This window comes from Erigeron canadensis, chromosome 4 (assembly GCF_010389155.1).
Source record: "Erigeron canadensis isolate Cc75 chromosome 4, C_canadensis_v1, whole genome shotgun sequence".
Lineage (NCBI taxonomy): Eukaryota > Viridiplantae > Streptophyta > Magnoliopsida > Asterales > Asteraceae > Erigeron > Erigeron canadensis.
Genome location: NC_057764.1, coordinates 23,230,071 through 23,250,438, shown reverse-complemented (window position 1 = coordinate 23,250,438; position 20,368 = coordinate 23,230,071). Strand labels below are relative to the sequence as shown.

At 33.2% G+C, this 20,368-nt stretch overlaps 2 protein-coding genes across 2 annotated transcripts; one reads left to right on the top strand and one right to left on the bottom strand.

Annotated features, from left to right (window-relative positions):
- Positions 1-457: 457 nt before the first annotated feature.
- LOC122596214 (arginase 1, mitochondrial) lies at positions 458-5,511 on the bottom strand. Its single transcript, XM_043768755.1, has 7 exons — positions 5,368-5,511; positions 4,457-4,602; positions 3,881-4,040; positions 2,969-3,102; positions 2,450-2,659; positions 1,766-1,876; positions 458-989 (listed from the first exon to the last, which is right to left on the bottom strand). Exons 2-7 carry the CDS (start codon positions 4,589-4,591, stop codon positions 729-731), a joined length of 1,011 nt encoding a protein of 336 aa, XP_043624690.1. The 5' UTR covers positions 4,592-4,602; positions 5,368-5,511; the 3' UTR covers positions 458-728.
- A 6,672-nt stretch (positions 5,512-12,183) lies between these two features.
- LOC122596433 (protein GRAVITROPIC IN THE LIGHT 1) lies at positions 12,184-15,934 on the top strand. The gene is made up of 3 exons (XM_043769009.1): positions 12,184-12,318; positions 13,663-13,719; positions 14,305-15,934. The coding sequence occupies exon 3, from the start codon at positions 14,366-14,368 to the stop codon at positions 15,641-15,643; it is 1,278 nt and encodes a 425-aa protein (XP_043624944.1). The 5' UTR covers positions 12,184-12,318; positions 13,663-13,719; positions 14,305-14,365; the 3' UTR covers positions 15,644-15,934.
- Positions 15,935-20,368: the final 4,434 nt, after the last annotated feature.

The window sequence follows — 20,368 nt, the reverse complement described above, 5'->3', positions numbered from 1 at the left end:
AACTTTTGAAATTAACCCAATTTGACGGTATAAATATTCCTATCTAACTGTTTTCAAAAATTGTTATCAAAGATGGCTACCTTTTGCTGTTCTTGTGCATGTAACTTTCTCTGAAGTACCTACCTTTTTCACTCTACATCAGGGTTCTTGCATAAAAACATAATCAACTTTAGTTTGATTTGTGTTTTGGTTAACTAACTTCTTATGCACACTGCAAACCGTCAGACAAAGGTTTTGACAAAAACCTTCAACTTTTAGTTTAAGGTAATTCGTACAGGTTAAAAGAGGTCAAAAAGAGGACATGGCAGATGATGTGTTGGTAAGTTTGATCATCTTTACTTCTCAGTTCTCACTGACATGGTGCTTAAAAACCACGTAAGATTACGTTAAATTCAAAAGTTTAGAAGTTTGAGTGTTTCTATGAGTAAAAATACCAAAGATAGTTACCCAAATTAGAAACGGACTAAAGTTTATAACCTTTTATTTAAACTAGGGCAAGCATAATTAGTTATAAAGATGGTTTGAACTATATCAATCAATCAGAGTTCTTCAGATATATTCCAACAAGAAACTGACTGAATGACTGTCATCAAGTTACAATTGAATTATTGAACAGCTCTAGACTGCAGAAGATTTGGTCAACCAAGTTGATAATGGACAAACGAAACTCACCTTTCAGATGTCACAAAGATCAAACATGAAAACTGATCCATGCCTTGTGAGAGTATCTACTTTGATATTTTTGCAGTTAACTCTCTGACCAATTTAGCAGCAACCATGGCAGTCATCCCGTCAACAGTATCACGTTGTGGATTGAACTCGACCACATCTGCAGCAACAACATCAGCTTGAAGATTGTGGAGAATGTTGAGAACATCTCGAAAAGAGAGACCTCCGGGCTCGATATGGGAAACACCAGGAGCAAATGCAGGGTCAAGACAATCCACGTCTATTGAAATATACACTCCCTTAACACCCTCTCCAAGTTTCTATAATAATAACAATAGAAAGAAAAACTCTGAGTGAGTTAATTATTATATCGCAAAAATATATCAATCTGTTTCTTCTTGGTTTGTCCAGTCCTTATTACATCAACAAATCATACTTTAGATTTGCTTTTTCTTTTGGAAGTCATATTAATAGAGGTGTTACTGAACTCTTTTTAAATTTTGAATGGATCAACTTATTTTTTTTAGCTAAAGAGGTCAAAAAGATTATATCCAAAAAAATAACTAAAAGGAGAAAGAATCAGACAGGTAGAAAGTTCACCAAAGTCTAATTCAATGTATGCAAACTCCTAAACCATATATATTCAGAGAATTGGATCATCGTTGTAATCATAATAAACAAGTTAACTTATTATATAGATAATGATAAATGGACAAAATGGTGTTCTTGGGTCAACCTGATGCAGCCTAATTTGGACCCCACTAAGAAATTGCTAGTTTTAACCCGAACCTATGTCGACCTGCTACCAACCTGCCCATTTTGCCTCATCTACATATAAAGTACTAAACTAATGATTCGGATATAGTTAGAACCTTATAAATCAAATAGAACCAACATTGGTCATTTAAGGCAGTGCAGACTATTTTGCTGTTCAATAAAAAGGCAGTGCAGACTATAGGTGTTGCCACAGTATTCTGTCAAAAGTGGACTATTGTTTGGCAGAATATTTACAAAACATAGTGCCATTAAAGGTAATGTGGACACACAGTGACAGCTACAAATACACACACTCATAAGAGACAAGAGAGAAAGATACCAGATTCTCTAAGAAATGACGATCTTTAGAAAATGTTCGCATTTCATATTGCTCAACTCCAAATCTTTTCCCTTGTTCACGTCCTTCACTTGTTATTGACCGAATGCCAACCTAAAAAAAAAGAAGTTATATATTAACGATCAAGAACTGTCACATGAATAGCTGATACAGCCCAAAAAACAAAATGGAAAAAGTATAGAGAACCAACTTTTCATATAATCTGCTAGTTGAACCATTTATTTTAAACATATTGAAACTATATGAATAAGCATGTTCTCACTTTCTATTATTGTTTATTTAAATTTGGTTAGGTATCATCCTCTCACATTAACATCCAAGGCCAGTTCTAGAGGTGGAAAGATATGGACACAAAAATGAGCAGTTGGGTAATGAACCCAAATGCGTTGGTATGGGTTGAATTTAAACAAAACACTGGTTTGTAGGCTTTCCAATATTAGATTTAGGGAGCCGCATATAATTGCAAACTTATATTACGTCATCAGCTATTTGATTTTTTGAATATATTAATTTACAAGTCTTATGCGTTAAATATGCATTTTGGGGGACTTTTGGTCTAATTAACCTGTTAAAGAAAAATATAACCTGAATCATCTCATTCTATTAAACTATTAACCAGAGTAAAACAAAACAATACAGATACAATTAATAGGAAAAAAGGAGTACCTGCAAGAGCCGGCGAGCATAACCACCTTCCATAATTCGGGCAAAAGAAGATGCATGTGAATACTTGTTTCCTTCAAAACAATCATAGATGTCGGGATGTGCATCAAGGTGAAGGACATCCACAGGCCCTCCAAGCTTCTCAGACACGGCTCTAACTACAGGATATGATATTGAATGGTCACCTCCTAATACTAAGGGGCGCAATGGACTCTGTGGAAGAAACCATATAGTTTAGACAACTAGGCAAAATTCCAGACAAACACCTCATATTTGCATCATAGTAACATATTCAGATTATTTTCAACTCATTTTTGGTGGATGGAACATACAATTCTATATTTTATATTTTGGAGACAGGCAAAGAAGCAACGAAACAGATTGTTATGGCACTTAGAATTACAAAAGGCTTAAATAGAAGGTTAGGACTTTATATATGCACCAACAATCCGCGTGAGAATCAGCATACTAAACTACAATCTAACAATTTAGTTGGTATCTTCATAATTACAGTTAACTTACTTCTTCCATTACTAATTTGACAGACTCACTGATAATATTCATCAATCTGTCATCATCTATTCCACAATCTCGAAGCTCTTGAACAGGAACATCACCAACGTCTGTTAAGACTTTAGGGTCAGCCAACTCCTGACCTGCATCCACAAGATAATAAGATTTATGTCTCAAACACATAATGGCCCTGTCACAACAATAAGTATGGTATAAGTATGTCTGTTCCATTATAAGATGAACATTAACACGGGATGCCTCTTAGTAGCAAATATCTTCAACCCTGAAAATTAACTACATAGAGGGTCAGGCGGACCGGGTAACAGATTAAAATGATGGTACAAGTTAAAAGTTTGGTTGACCTGAAAGGAACACTTGGTATCTTCTACTCCACCAGGAGTCTAACAATTTCTCATCCATAACAACATTATCTCTGAAAGATTGTGCAAAAAAAACTTGTTGAAGCTAAGGACCTGTTTTCTAGCTACTGATGTAAAAGAACCTTTTTTATAAAATAATTGTTAAATGTGACTACAATAACCATATTACAACAACCTTTTACAAACAATTTATAAGGTTGCAAGCAATAAAATACATTTTGAGAAACCTTTGATATGTTTGACCCATTTGACCCGTTGCCTTTTAACAAATTTTTATTTTATTTGGTCTAATTGACGTGTTAAAGAATGAGCATTGAAACTTATTGGTAAGGGACTAAGGGCCATAAAGAAGCCACAGATCTAAAGAGTAGTGTCAAAAAATTCGATAATGCCCTTAATGAAAAACATTTAAACATTTCCTGCAAAAGTTGTGGACAATGATGAGGCATTTATCTCCAAAAGGAAAACTTATGGATTAACAAATTCTCTCATCTATTTCCTACTTGGAAGCTTTTTGAAAAACCAAGACCAATATGCTTACCTTCCTCTGTACTCGAATTTGTGCTTCCACACCAGATGGCCTCTCGAATCCTTGGTGGAGCGAATGCTGGACCTTGTAAAAATGATGAATTATGCCCAAGAGGAACTCCAAGAAGAGTCGCTGAAGCTTTAGCACCACCCAACGCCCGGACTAGCTCTCCCTTGAAAAAAAAATTATATCAAACACACAATGTCAATATTCGTCTATATACAAAAAACTGCTACGGCAGTGAAAAGTTTGTCTAGATTTTAACTGTAGTTTGATGTAATAAACCTTCAAGAAAATGATAGAATTTTCACCTTTTCAAAAAAAAACTATTCATGGAATTTATCTTAATATCAGCTACCAGTTTTAATAGTTTGAAGAACTGTGAGTTGTGAGTCCGGATTAAATGTTCTAATACTCTTATTCCCTGCTAAACAAATTACTTTAGAAGCTGGATATTCAATGTTTATATGCAAACGACGGAAATATACCCGCTACTAATTATAGCATGACGTACATGTAAGGGATGACTATTAAACAAACAAGTGAACTGGAAAAATATGCATAATGAAATCAAGATCCGGGACATACTTTAAGTTTTGCTCTCTCACGAATAAGAGTAAGAGATGCCTCAATGACTCTACTCTGGCCCTTCTCTATCAAATTCTTAGGGACATTATTTAACGTCTGTAGATAATGAAGTCCTCTTTTCCCAATCTTCATCATAGTTGCCGCAGCTATGAAAGACATGAAGTCAAGTAAAAGCTTTTCAAGCTCAAGCCAACAAAAGAGCATACAATTCAATGGTGTAAACTAATGGTACATATATTTCTCCGTACCAAAATAATGGGCCAATATACTCTTTAGCAAACTAGTAAAATGATCAAGGCACTTCCTTTATCGAAACAATTAATCCGTTGTGGAAAAACGGTCTGATCAAGAATTTTAAAATCATGACGATGGGTATCAAAACAGAATTGCAGGCCAAATAAATAGTTGTCTCCTAATAAAACCTAAAAAATGTGGAGCAAATTTAGCTGCAACCACAGTTCCAAATCTAACACCATCACAGCAAAAGTTAATACAAAACCCAAATAAAAAAATTTTCTTTTTTGTATATTTGAAGAATAAAAACAAAAAAAAAAAAATCATTTTTAATAAAAACTTAAAACAATCTCTGCATAACCATTTGAGACTGAACAAGTAAGAGCATAAAAAGTCTATTTATTTTAAAATTTTAAAATATAGTAACATACTAATCACAGATAAACGGTTTCTAGGCGCGAACCTTTGACGCCTAGAAACCGTTTCTGGCCACCATATGGAGGTGGTTTGTAACATACTAATAATAATTTGACACTGGGTTATACTATCAATTATCAAATCAAAACGCAATTCTAAAAGAATTATCATGAAAATTTGACACCCATAATTTGATATATATATATATATATATAAGAATAGATAAAATAAGATTGATGAGATGATAAAAGAAGAGTTACCTGTGAAAATGAAACGAAAATGAATAGCAGCACGTAGTAAATTATACGTAGTGAAGACGAAAGATTAAATTACTCTTTTTTTTATCTTACAAAACAAAGAAAGGATGACATACATATTTATATTACATTTAGATACAGATTAGGATTGTTGTGGAAATATATTTAATTATTATCAAGATTAAGATAAGAAGATTAAGACAGTGGAATGTTTGTGGATTTTTCCTAATTAAATAAACAATACTTCTTTTTTTTCATAATGTACGTGATCATGCTTAGCTTGTCACTATAAATTAAAATTTGGTAAATTCTCACTTCCTATGTAAAAAATGGGAAAATGATACCTAAGCTTAGGTATTACCAGTTTAAAAATAATTTACAAATTAAATCTTTGAATTTAATAAACATATATAGCCCCTGAATTTTACATAATTCCCTTGTTTTACCTAAGATAGGTACTGCATGTTTTACCTAACATTTTCCCATAAAAACATATACTAGTTTATTATAAAACATTTAACCCTTTTATCTTCTTAAATATACCTCTCTTTTATTGGGCAATATGCGAAGCTCGAACCATGGATGCCTAGGATGAAACCCTGAACTCTCGACCCCCCCCCCCCCAAAAAAAAAACCACTGTTACAAATTGTAACATCTTAAAACTTTTAAGCCAATGAAAATTAAACTTTATTGTAGTTTTAACATTAAAATAATTTTCTAGTATCTTATTTTTGGATACAGGATTAATTTAGTTGAAACTTTAGCGGATAACGGATAAAATACCCTCAAAAACTAGAAAGAGGCGTGGCATCAAAGATGTCATCCATCCTCCCATTTTGGTGAGTCATTTTTCCATTACACTCACTTTATCTTCTTCTTGCATCTTCTTCTTCTTTCCATCTCAAATCAAAGTTTATTTCCAAATAATTAATGAAATCTTTCAACTTGAACAAGAATAATAATAATCTTTTTTCTTATTTTTTTGGCAATTAAATTGGGTTTAAAATTGAGTGTGCTTCATCCTCTATAATCAAAAAATTCTTCAAGTAATAATAATAACTTCAATTATTCTAGTAATTTCAAATGGAGATTTTAGAGAGTGTGTTGGGTGTGTGTTGATGCACACAAAATGAAGAAAAGAGAAAGCAAGTGACATTCCCATTTTTCCATCTTGTTGTGATTTTCCTTCAAGGTATAATTTTCACTTCATTATTAATTAAATTAGGGTGAATGCAAGTAATTAATTTGGGGTTTTTATGAAATTGGCCATTTAGATTAATTTCAATTTAGGGTTCTTGAATTGATAAAAATTGGGGGGTTTTCTTAAATGGGTTATTTACTTAAAATCAAGCTAGGGTTCATGAAAGTTGACAAATTGGGAATTTTGAAATGAGTTGGTTATGTTGTAATGCTTTTCTAATTTCTTACTTGTAATGGAGCATGTTGATATGTGAATCCATGAATATTTTAATGAAAGTGTTTTAGTGATTTTTATGGCGAAAGCAAGAAAATGATGATTTTGTGTAATAATGTAGTATGACCATATAGAAGTGGTTATGAAAATATGAAAATAATGATTTTTGAGTAATATGTGGTCATATAATGAAATGGTGATTTTCGTATAAAAAATGAGTTATGGCCATGATGTTGTGAAGTAAAATTGAGATTTTGAAAGAAGCCAACTTTAGAGAATGATGAGAATGTGAATTATATAAAAATAGGGTTGGGCATTGAGATGCTAGAAAAGATTGTAATGTATGGCTTGTTAGTCTTGTGTATGAGGTAATTGAGTTTGATGACCTTATATGTGTAAATTGTGAATTATTGCTAGGTAGAAAGCAATATGATTGTTAGATGGTCATCATGGATTTGGTTGTCGCAAAGGAGGTGGGTACTCTTGCATACAATCATATGTACGTTGGGTCAATTACCATATGATGGTGGATTCCGTGTGTGGTAATCGATTTGGCGTTAGGGCCTAATTTGAGGCCGGGACCTAAGAATCCCATATTTGATTTGAGATGAGGCCTAAGAACCTCTTGTTGTATTAAGATAAGGCCTAAGAACCTTTGGGGCCTAAGAATCCCTTGAGATTATTGTTTAGCGTATATGGATCCATGTATGTGTTGTTAGCGCAAAGGTGAGTATGCAAGTGATGGTATGACGATACCATTGGCTACATGTGATAGTCCTTTGTGTGTTTTTGCCCTCCTTTGTGTGTATAAGCGTATGCAATGGTATTCACTAAGCTTTGCCTTATTCTTTTAGTTGTTACCCTTTTTATAGGTTGTTCCGGAAGTGAAACAAAGATAAGTGCTTGAAGATTGAAGTTGCTTTGGATATATTAGCTATTTGCGTAAATAATATTGTTGATAGAACCCATAGTGACCCTTTGAACTTTTGGCTCTTGATATGATTTGGGTCATTTTGGTTAAATTGTGGTAATGTTAAGCTGGAGTCTTGAGTCATGAAATTATAAGGTTTTGAAATGTAATATGAAGATTTAATATTGTTATGGCAATTTGGGCAAATGCTAGAAATTGACCAATTTGGTCATTGGTTTGTAAATTGAAATGTTTGATGAAAAGAAAGTCTTCTTATATTGAGGTATGTGTTTTCTTCCAAATTTTGGTGTTTTGGTTCAAGTGTGTTGGTGCATTTTAGGCATTACGGTTAATTCAAACGTCTCCGTTGTTTTGATAATGAGTGACAATACATTTTAATGTTTGCAAAATGATATAAAAGCTAACTTAGGCATACATACGCTATTTCCGAACCTAAAACAATGAAAACGTCAAGTTTGAGTTTGGTGTAGCACTTCGTCGAAAATCCTGGAGCACGGCTCCACTTTGGTAGCACGGCTCTTAGGCACGGCCTTTGTGCCCTGCAACGGCTATCCTTCTCTGTCAAATTTACACTTTGTTTCTTCGGCTTTCGTTACTCACTTCCGTGACTCAAAACTTGTACCATAACCTTATTTTGATATTCTAAGATGTTTGTATTTGGCAAATCTTAAAAATAACAACTTTCGTTTTTCATCAAATTTGAGGTCGAAATATTTTCTAAGTTTCATGGGGCACGGCTCTTCTTCAGAGCACGGCTCCATAGGACGGCTCTTGCAGGATTAGAGGTCGTCCTCTCTCTGTTTAAATCAAAGAATCTTACCAAGCGCTCGTTACTTATGTTATTGACCCGAAACTTGTTCCGTAAGGCTTATAGTATCATTCTAAGGTGTCTGAAAATGTCAAATTACTAATCTAATCAACTTGATTTTTCACCAAATTTTGGAGGCTAAATTTTTTCTAAGTGTTGAAAGTCAACAAAAGTCAAAATTGGTTAAGTGGTCAAAATTGGTCAACAAATGAATAAATTCAGATTTATATTTGAAAAGATAGTGGGATTTTGATTCATTTCCATAACTCATCTTGTGACTATCTCATTCCCCAAATCTCCCTCTCTTGGTAAGCATCTTCTCAACTTTCTTTCTTTATCCTTTGATATCATTATTGGTTTAGGAATGTTGTTGTTGTGAGTGGGATTTCATGGGAGGTTGCAAAGGCTTTTTGTAGTTTTCCAGGTATAGCACGGCTCTTGTTTGGAGCACGGCTCTTGTGCCATGAAGCACGGCCTCTGTTTGGAGCCGTCTGAGTCAAACGGTAATAAAGCACTTTTTGACTATAAATTGAAGACTTGGGCATATTTGGACTTCACCTCTTGCATCTACATCTCCTGGAAAATACATATTCATATCTCATATCTTATATCAAACATCAATCTAGCAAGAGTGATACAATTGTAGTGAGGAAATATATGTGTTATATTGATTAGCCTACAAATTGTGTTGTATTCGCACTAGTGAGTGTGATAGAGGGTTGAAGTTCTAGTAGTTAGGATTTCATCTTCATTGATATCTCTAGTGGTTAGAGATTGTGTGTTCATCTCTTGAATTGTCAAGAGTTTGGTGTATTCTAGTGGTTAGAATACTTGGTGTAATTTCGGATTCTCCACCGGGTTTGGAGAGATTAGTGCTACAAACTCTCGATTAGTGAATCGGGGAGTGGATTACGGCGAATTCGTTAACATTCGCCCGAACCACTATATATCGTGGTGTCTCTTGATTTGGTGATATCTTCTTACTCTATTTTTTCATATCAATCTTATTTGTTATATAATTATTGTTGTGATTGTATCTTGCACAAACTAAGATTTGAATATTTGTTTTACAACTTGATTTTCAAAAAGAAGTTAAATAATTGGTATAATCTATTCAACCCCCCTCTAGATTACACTTACAAAGTGTTTGAGGTTAAATGTATTTGAAATGGTGGAGCTTTTGTGTGCAGAAAAAGACGGATGTTGGCACAACATCCGCCAAAGCATTCGCAGGTCAACACTTTAGCATCAACAGTTTAGGGCGGACATCCGCCATAGCATCCGCCGTTCGCTGTTTTCGACACACCTTTTTCTCGAGTCTTCATTTGGCTTTTCCGAGTCTCGAAACTTGTTTACTAGTCTAATTACATCAATTTAAGAATATTCCATTTGTCATTTCTGGAATTGGAGAATTTGATTTTTGGTGAAAATTGACAATATTTTTCTAAGTGTTGAAAACGGTCAAACAAAATCAACTATATAAAAAAATTGGTCGAGTCGAGTCGGGACGTTACACAAATGTATGAAGTAAGATTCTAACCCTAGTGAATTTCCCGAAGGTCTAAGACCTTACCAATGGGTCACCAACACATTCGTTGACATCAAAATGCTTTTACATTGATAATCACAGTGTTACCGCTGCCATCATCACCGCCACAATCTCTCGTCGCCGTTAACACTAGCTGTTGTCGTCACCAAAGCCACCACTACAATGTCGTCGCACCGCGCGACACATAACTAATATAAAACAAACCATTCTGTCATTTTTTTAATTCAACATTTAGCTTTAAAAATATTTAAACTACCTTTTTTTCTTTTAGTCACTAATTTAAATATTTTTACCATGATATTCTTAATAAAATTATTTATATATCAAATCATAAAATGTTTAGATATGATTGTTATATATATTGACACCATATTATAAAGTATTTAGGTTTTATATTAAAATGTACTTTTTTAAATAAACAACAACTAACAAATACAATTTTTATATACTGACCATCAAAAGTTTCACCATCCACCGTCAACTTAGAGCGTGTATAATGGTAAGTTTTATTAAACATTTTTGCTAAAAAATTGTGTAAGAGTTTGTAAAAGCTTTTTCCAATAAAAGTCTAACACTCCAAAAACAAAAACTTTTTTTAACTCAAAGTTGAATAAAATATATTATTATTTGTATATATATTTATTGAGTTTTTTATTAACTCTGTCATCTTGAGAATTATATAATATTTACTTTTGAGCACTAAAAGCTTTTTACCATTGGAGTATAAACGTTATTTTAAGAAAACCTTTATGCATTTTACACCTTTTGTTTGGCAAAAAAACTAACACTTATAAGGTATTTAGAAAAACAGAAAAACTTAACTTTTTTAGCCATTTTTTTTTTCCAAAAAGGCTTCTTTAAAAAAAGCTTACCTTCTTTTTCTGGCAAAAATGCATTAATGCTTTTGAATTTTCTGTTATCAACACTTAAAAGGTGTTTAAAGAAAGAAGGATATGCATCTGATGAAGTCTATAATCATATTGTTGTGTTTTCTCTACCGCATTTGTAATATATTACAAAGGTATGATACTTATAAATCAAAAATGAACATTTGTAGCCTTTAAACTTTTACTTACATATCCTTGTTAAGAGCATCAGGTATAAATCCAGAATACAAAACCATCCAGAACGTCATTTCAGCATCATATCAGTTTTTACCATTTCATCAATTTTAAGCAGTTATGGATGAAGAACCACCCAGAACATATGCATGCGAAAGAAACATATTGCATATTTGATAGATAGACATCATACTTCATATTATAAACTTCTACAAATATTAATGCTTTTAATATATTAAAGGAAGATTATGTTGTTAGCTTATTAAAGTAACAAGTGGGCCTACATTTTTTTTTACTAAAAGTAGAAGAAACATAACATGTCGGACATTGGTAAGAAAACCATGAATCTTGATGATTCTTGATGTATCATTCGTTCATTCATTCCGTAAAGATTCATTCCGTAAAGAACTGAGAGGGAATGGAAGAAATCCGGTGCCGACTGCCAGCACATCATTTGGGGTTTGGCATATTGATTCCATACCCAATGCTCTAATAAATTTAGTAAGGAAACAATTTTTTTACAATACTAGTCAGCTTCAAATAGCAATCTTAATTAAGTTAAATACACCGACAATATAAAAACAAATACTAAAATAGTGTTATGATGCACAAGAAAACCCTATGATTTCACAATCGAATTAAAACTAGTAATATCGATATCGAACCGTTTGATACTAGAAAGTTATCATCATAACAAAAACCAAATACAGTACTAAATACTAAACGATACTGGTATTTTTGGATTTTTCTCATTCCCTCGCTAGCATACATTATGTGATGTCACAATGGTTTTTTTTGTTTTCTATCTATAATCCCTTGTAAAAGAAACTAAACCTTCTCCCTTAAATTTAAGAACCATCACTAACCGAATGAATTTACTTTCATAACTACAATGTCATCGTCTCACAATCACTGTATTACGTGGACACCAGTATAGTGACTATTGACATATGCTGGTTGGGCCTAAAAATTGAAAGGAATGAGATTACAACAAAGCCCAATCAATTTGAATAATTAAAATTCTTTAAAACTAAAATAAACAAAAGCTTTCCTTAATAAAAGGCAACAAAGATTCTTCTTCAATCTATCTCTCTCCTAGGGTTCAATTTCGTCTCTCCCTTACACACACATACCAAATCTCGTACCAGTGTTTCACTTGTCTTTGATTCTTGCGACAACTTTCCTGTTAGGTATCTTCTTTTCATGATTACTCCATTTTTTAGTGTAAATATTCTTGATTTGAATTGAAGATTCAAACTTTTGAATACCCTGATCAAAGATTGTTAAAAAGCTTGCTGCTTTATATATATATATATATATATGTATATATATAATTATGTATTAGTACTTTGGTTTGTGTCTATGTATCAGAGTTGGATCTAGCTGTATATCTATTGTGGGTATTGTTTTTATTGTAGTTAAAAGTACTTAAATTATTGGAATATAAAAAAAATGTTACTTAATAGTTAATACATTATTGGTTAATCTAAGTTTATAAGTTGAAAATAATGTGAAGATGACATATTTACATGGCACTATAAAAGTTAACTTCTTTTATGTTTCCCATGAAATTGGATAAGTGTGGCATGTAGCGATTTTGATCTATCGAGAAAGATACCTGTTTCCTGTGGGCATTATGCCATTAGGCTAAGATCTTTATCTAAAGAGTGTAACACGTTACTAGCCGATTCAGCATCTGGTTTATATTTTGAACTTGCACCTTGCTATATAGATCGGCCGGTCAAAGTTTTTTAAGTATTGAGATGATTTGTTTGATATTACTTCCGAAGTTGCTAACTAGGTTTGTTTTCACCTTTTTATGTGTATTGATGACATTATAGCTGTAATGTAAAGTTGAGGTTGATTTTGGTTCAAGGGTAACTCTTATTTTTTGGCTTGAGATACTATTTACTTACCGTTATGTTTAATGTACTCATCATCTATACTTCTATACTATATTATAAAGCAAATAGCCTTGTTTAACATTTTAAATTTCAACATTTCATCAAAACCAAATTACATCAACAACCTACACTACTCGCCATCGCCGCCGCCACCTCCGTTCGCCACCATCACCCGTCACCACCAGCACCGCCGCCATTACATCACCATTGCCACCACCTCCACCGCCGCCGCAACGCGCGGGTACTGTTCTCGTTTTTTTAAATCTGCCAATACCGGCAAACTTTAAAGTTGGAAAGTAGTTTAATTTGAAGATCAGAGTGACCTTCTTAATTTGACAAAAAAGGGGGCAGAGATAAAAGTTTTTTTGGTTGAGTTAAAATATTACATGTGCTGTTTTTTTAACTAAGGGGTCTTCCCTGTTACAGCATTCGGCAGTTGTTTCTTTGTGGGGTAATAAATATAATGGGTATTTTATTTATATAACCTGAAACTGGGAATTGTTTCGTTTCTGTGCTCGTAGCGGACTTTATTCCAAGCTATTTGTTGAGAAGTTGATGTTTTTATTGAGTTAGTGTAATATTTTCAGAAAGTGCTGTACTTGATTGTTGTTCTTGTTATCTTGTATTCAGGTTGAAAAGTATTATGTTTACTGGGCGAATCCAGTTACCAGTCTCTGGATTTTTTAGGTACGTTGCAACTTCTGATATCTTTATTCTTACTTGCAGTTGGATTATATAACTAACTTAAGCTACCTTCATTTGAACTTGAATGAGACCCTATTAAAAAGATTTGTGAAAGAAAATAATTGTTCATATTAAGATGTAGAACCAGTTAATAAATATGCTGATACGAATCCATCCCATAATAGGCTCGCATCATGCCATAAGCTAAGTGTAGAACTCACTTCCAAAAGCTAGCTCAAAGGAGGAGGGACACCTAGGCTTATAAACCACCAACCAATCCCATACTTGGCCGATGTGGGATCATATCATATGCCCGTTATACTTTGTAACTAGGGGCTATGAATAGAAACTGTTACTTTGAAGTGCAACCCTTTCTTTCTATCATGTATTATCATGCACATATACTCAGTTAACATTTTCTGATGATTCATTCTTTTCATGTCACTAGTCAATAGTCATTAGTCTCGGCTGTGTAAGTTCCAACTTTACTTCATAGTCTAGCACATAAGTTCTAATTTCATTATCCTTTTGTTCGTTAGTTCCTTACTTCCTATTATTATATACTTTATCTTAATGCATATGTTGCAGCCCGTCTCAATCCTTTATTGGGTGGGGGACCTACCTTACATCCCGTTCTTAGGAAGTAGCTATGCAACTGGGTGGAGCAAAAGACTCCCAAAACCGAGACAGCAGTAACCAGAAGGTCCACCCACAACCTATGGAAGAGGCTGCAAACCAAAATCCTGAAGCTGTTGAAGCTTTAGTCTCAAAAATATTCACAAACATTTCTTCCTTGAAGTCAGCTTACATCCGTCTCCAGGCCGCACATACTCCTTACGACCCTGACAAGATCCAAGCTGCCGATAAGCTCGTAATTTCTGAGCTTAAGAATCTCTCTGAACTCAAACATTTTTACAGAGAGAATAATCCAAGACCCACGTACATATCTCCTCAAGATTCTCGTTTGGCTGCTGAAATTCAAGAGCAACAGAGTCTTTTGAAGACGTATGAAGTCATGGTAAAGAAATTTCAGTCAGAAATCCATAATAAAGACTCTGAAATAGTTCAGTTACAACAACATATTCAAGAGGCAACTCTAAAACGTGCTAAACTCGAAAAGAATTTAAAACTGCGGGGTTTATCGTCATCTTCTAAAGCGTCTGAGGGCTCCGTTGATGAAAATGAAGCATGTTCTACAGATTTGACCCCTGAACTCTTCAAGTCAGCCGTCGAGGTTGCTTCTAAAGCCATTCATGATTTTTCCAAACCATTAATAAACATGATGAAGGCTGCTGGTTGGGACCTTGATGCAGCTGCTAACTCGATCGAACCGGATATTGTTTATGCAAAACGGGCCCACAAGAAATATGCATTCGAATACCATATCTGCCAAAAGATGTTTAGTGGGTTTCAACAAGAATACTTTGGTCTGAAATCAGAAGATGATGTCAAAACAAGTAAAGAAAGCTTCTTTCAGCAGTATCTTTCTCTACGGGAAATGGATCCACTTGATTCTGTTGGGCAAAACCCCGATTCAGATTTTGGAAAATTTTGCAGGAGCAAGTACATACTTGTGGTCCATCCAAAAATGGAAGCTTCATTTTTTGGTAATTTGGATCACAGAAACTACATAATGGGAGGTGGCCATCCAAGAACACCGTTTTATCAAGCTTTTCTTAAGTTAGCAAAAGCAATCTGGCTTTTGCACCGTTTGGCTCATTCTTTTGAACCCGTAATCAAGGTTTTTCAAGTGAGCAAAGGGACAGAGTTTTCCGAGGTTTACATGGATAGCGTGGTTAAAAATTTCGCTGTGGATGAAAATGTTGAGAAGCCGAAGGTTGGTCTAATGGTAATGCCTGGTTTTGGAATTGGAGGAAGCGTGATTCAGTGTCGGGTTTACCTGACTGGAATTAAGGAAATTGAATAACCCCTTTGCGGTTATCTCAAAAGTTGTAGTAAGATGAAATGTATAATGTGTTATTCGTGTGCTATTATGTCTGCCTTTAATCATGTGGTGTATTTGGTTTATACTAAATACCAACTAGTTCTGAATGAAACTGAAGATGTCATGTGTTGTATTGCCTGCACCTCCATTACAGGTGATTTGTATCGTACGATTGGGTTAAAGCATGAGTAAAGAAACAAACAGGCCATAAGTGTTATATAGAATTGTAATGTTTTGTTATTATGTATATTAAGCTTTTTAGTTGTTGATTTATTCAAAGTTTTAGTTTCTTGATATTGTTTATCTTAGTCAATAGTTATCAAGTAATTAGGCTGGAAGTCTTTCTGGAGTGACACAAATGTAAGTTGAAATTGTTTACAGGTTATAAGATGTTCGCCTATGAATAAAAGTAAATTTTTAAAGTTGAATACATACAATACAAATACAAATATACAATATACGACGATAGCAATAATTGATAAAAGTGTATACATTTTTGAAGTTGTACGAGTAGTTTTCTCACTTCAGTCTCGTGAAAAAAAGCTGCCCTTAAACCCTTTCTTTTTGCTATCTATCTATCTATCTATCTATCTATCTATCTTTTATCTCTAACAGTTTTTTCCCCCAAGTATCTTCATTCTCACTTTTATGAGTTTATTTTCCACGTCAGCTATGCCATATCAGTCAAATACATGTGATTTGCGAGAAACAAAAAAAGGTTCTGGTGAAATTAATTATTGAAATGAGACAACTTAACTTAGAGCTAACGGCTAACGGCTAATGAAAGTACCCATGGTGGGAGCCTTCCTCATGTTGGTCCAGTAAGGGACTAATAATGATTCGATTATCTAATTTAGTGGGGAATAAAATAACTAGAATTATAACTCGTGCTTCGCTGCGTTTTTGTCATATTTGGTTTTTGTTAACAGCAAATTGTATGTATAATATTTGTGTTGAATACTCTTTTATTTATAAATATAAACAACCAACAATAAATACTCGTTGTATTAGAACATATAATAACATTTTTTCAAACATTAATTTTGACAAAGTGTAAGTTTATACGAGTATATTATTATATAATTTGATCATGAATTTTGTTGGGTTAAAACAACAATTACTAACCCTTTTAATCGTTCTTTGTGTTTAAAGACAAAGAACATATTATAAAAAATACGAGTATCACACATGAAACATTCTTTAGATGGTGTCAAGGCACACAACCTTTGAAATCGAGTTGCGAGATTGCCACCATCAAGCCAATGATCATTCAAGAATCTTGTTTTATTTTCACTCCCAACTGTTCTTTAATAACATCTTAAGGGGGCTAGCAATCGAGTGTGTCTCAGAGAATAAGAAACATATATTTTCCCATATATTATTACCATTTGGTTTAGAAAAGAACACATACTCAAAATCATGAATTACATGGATGATTTTAACACTAATGACATCCATATTTTGAACCACATGTCATATCCATTTGTACATATCAATGCTAAATTAAGAGCATCGAGACCATCAAAACCTAAACCACCTACTTTTTTACCCGACAATTGCCTTCCAGTCGATCCATTATGGTTCATTTTTCGAGTTCGGCCCCGCCCCCTCCTCCCTTACCCTTCCACCAAAAAACAATTAAAATTGTGATCTTTATCAATCGAAATAAAGAAAAATAATATATCCTAAATACTTTGAACTGCGGAGTTAGAATCCACCATAAACAACAAATTAGTATTGAGTTTAGATTTTATTCTATAATAACTTTGCAAAATTTATGAAAGATAACCATATATGGAGTCCCTACTCTAATTTTGGTACAATGTAAAGTTTTTTAAGAGTATATTTGTAATTTTGTTTCTACAAAATATTAATAAATAAAGAATACATACAAACATCGACTTTGTTATCATAAACCTCTTATTTGGAAGTACAACATTGGTGTTGGAAACATTAGTTTTGAGATAAACTCTCTATTGGTAGAGTAAAAATTTTGAGTTGTTTTGATTTTAATAGAATTGGAAAAAAAAGAGGTTGATAAAATAATTTAATGTAGTTGATTGGGTAAATATACAGTATATTGATAATACAATTGTATGTAAATAGGTTATATTTTTTTCAAATTCTTTTATAATAGTAACTACAATAGTCATGTATGTTTACAAGCTAAATTATATATCATTAATTTCGTTAATTTATTTTATTTTGTTTAATAGAGTGCAACTTCTCTGTCACCATATCCTCCAAAATTGCAGATCATGTTAAAGGTTGGACTGTTGGAGTTCCCAAAGTTGTCACCTACCTAAGCTAAACTCGGCCTTCTCAACACTGCTGTTGATAATTTGATTAAACCCGACGTTATTGTAGATACAGGGTGTTACGACATTATTAATATTCAATTTTACTTTATTATGGTTTAAAATATAACTTATTATTTTTATTAATAAAAATTTACCAATATATTTTAAATGAAACATATCCTAAATATTTCGATTAAAATATGCTCTGTTTCCTTTTTTTTATATGATATTAACTATTACTTTATTGGATTAGATATAAGATAGATAATATTATTATTAGGATATATATTAGCTATTAATCTATTCGGTATATAATATTAACGATTATTCTTTTTTATATATACTAGCTACTCGTATTATTTTTGATTTGTAATACTATAATTTATTAGGTAAAAAGTATAAATTTGTTATGGAAAACCAAAAAGTGTAAATTAAATTTAAAGAGGGGATTTTTTGTATAATCATATAAAGTGAAAGTATTAATACCGTCATTCTATAAACATGAAATAACTAAATTTGTAATAATGGTTCTAAATCAAAGTTGGAACTTATCCAAGAGTTTCTATTTGTTTAGGATTAAACTTAGGACCTTGCCAAACCCGCCACCTCATGTGCTAAAGTAAAACGGTTGTTCTTCCTTCCCCGCTCCCTTTTTTTCGACATATGCGGCGACGGATTCCCAGAGAAGAGGGGACAACTTCTTTCTCTTGTGCATTGCCTTTTCTGATTGAAAAATGGCAAGCCACTCCACTACTTATACAGAGGCCAGATAGAAGGTTGCTTATATGTTCGGGTCGAAAATATATCTTTTACCTCTCCTCCCTGTCTCCATTCTAATTGATTCGCTTCTTCCTTCGTAGAAGCCTTTGGTTCGCCTTGTCGTGATATATTAAAATAAAATAAAGATGAATCACTCGGAACACGAAAAATAAAACATGTGAACTAGAATATATAAATGGGATTAGTTTCCTGTAATGTAACTATCTTTGCCCGAATGTCTATAGTAGGAAAAAACTAAAGTTATGTGTATTGTATGTAAGCAACTTGAAAAAATGTTTATTGTATGTAAGAAAACATACGTGGCAACCATATACAGGTGCCACTTGTCAGATTGTAATTTGTTGAAACGAAATTCTTACATACAATAAACATTATTTCAAAGTTGTTTACATACAATACACACAACTTTAGTTATTTCCTACTATAGACATTCGTTTAAAGTTTCTTACATTCGAGGGAACTAATCCATATATAAATATATTCCTATATATAGATTAAAAACCGTGTGATGGTTTGTGCGCCTTCTCACATTCTTTTTTTATTTTAATATTTTTGTGGGCCCCCTAACATTTGGTACCTCAACTTGACAACTTTTGCACTTTTAGTCTCGAACTAAAAAAATAACAGTTTTCATACATAAAGTTTTGTGTTTTTTTCACTTTTGGTACCACGTTCATACGACGTTAATTTTTGCCGTTAACTCCCTCACATGACAAACACGTGAGGGGTATTTTAGTCTTTTGAACCCCTTTCTTTTGAGAAAATTACACTTTTAATACCCCAAGTTGTCAATTTTTTCATTTTTGGTACCTCAAGTAGACAACATATTTTTATTACACTCTCAAATTTCCATCTCACATATTAGCATCTGTCAAACAACACACTTAAAAATCAACACACATGATTTTTTATTTTTTACTTTTTTTTACGGCTCATAAAAAAACACCCAATGTTGTGTATACATTCTTGAAATATTATATGTTGTTGGTGTAATTACGGGTGATGGTGGAGGAACTGAATGCATTGGTGGATCGATGGCCGGAAAAAACTCATGTCGTCGGAAAACGCACCCACCATCGATCTCTTTTCTTCATATTATTGAACACCCTCTCACCCTTAAATTACCATCTTATTCGATCGGAAACGAAACTTGAGCGGAATATGCTACAAACGAGATCTGAACGGAATCTGTTACATATGAATATATTTGCTACAAACTAGATTAGATCGGAATCTCTAGCTAAGGTGGAGGTCGTGGTGCCTGATGGGGAGGGAGATAGTCGGCAACCCTTTCTGGTGGTGTATGATTCATATAAGAGATTTGAATTTATTTATGCATGTTTATGTATTGGGTTTGGTATGCTATAGAGATATAGGTATACATGGATATATGGATGATCGCAATGTGTGTTGATTTTTGAGTTTGTGTTGTTTGATAGATGCTAATATATGAGATGGAAATTGGAGAGTGTATTAAAAATATGTTGTCTACTTGAGGTACCAAAAGTGAAAAAATTGACAACTTGAGGTATTAAAAGTGTAATTTTTCAAAAAGATGGGGGTTCAAAAGACTAAAATACCCCTCATGTGTTTGTCACGTGAGGGAGTTAACAGCAAAAATTAACGC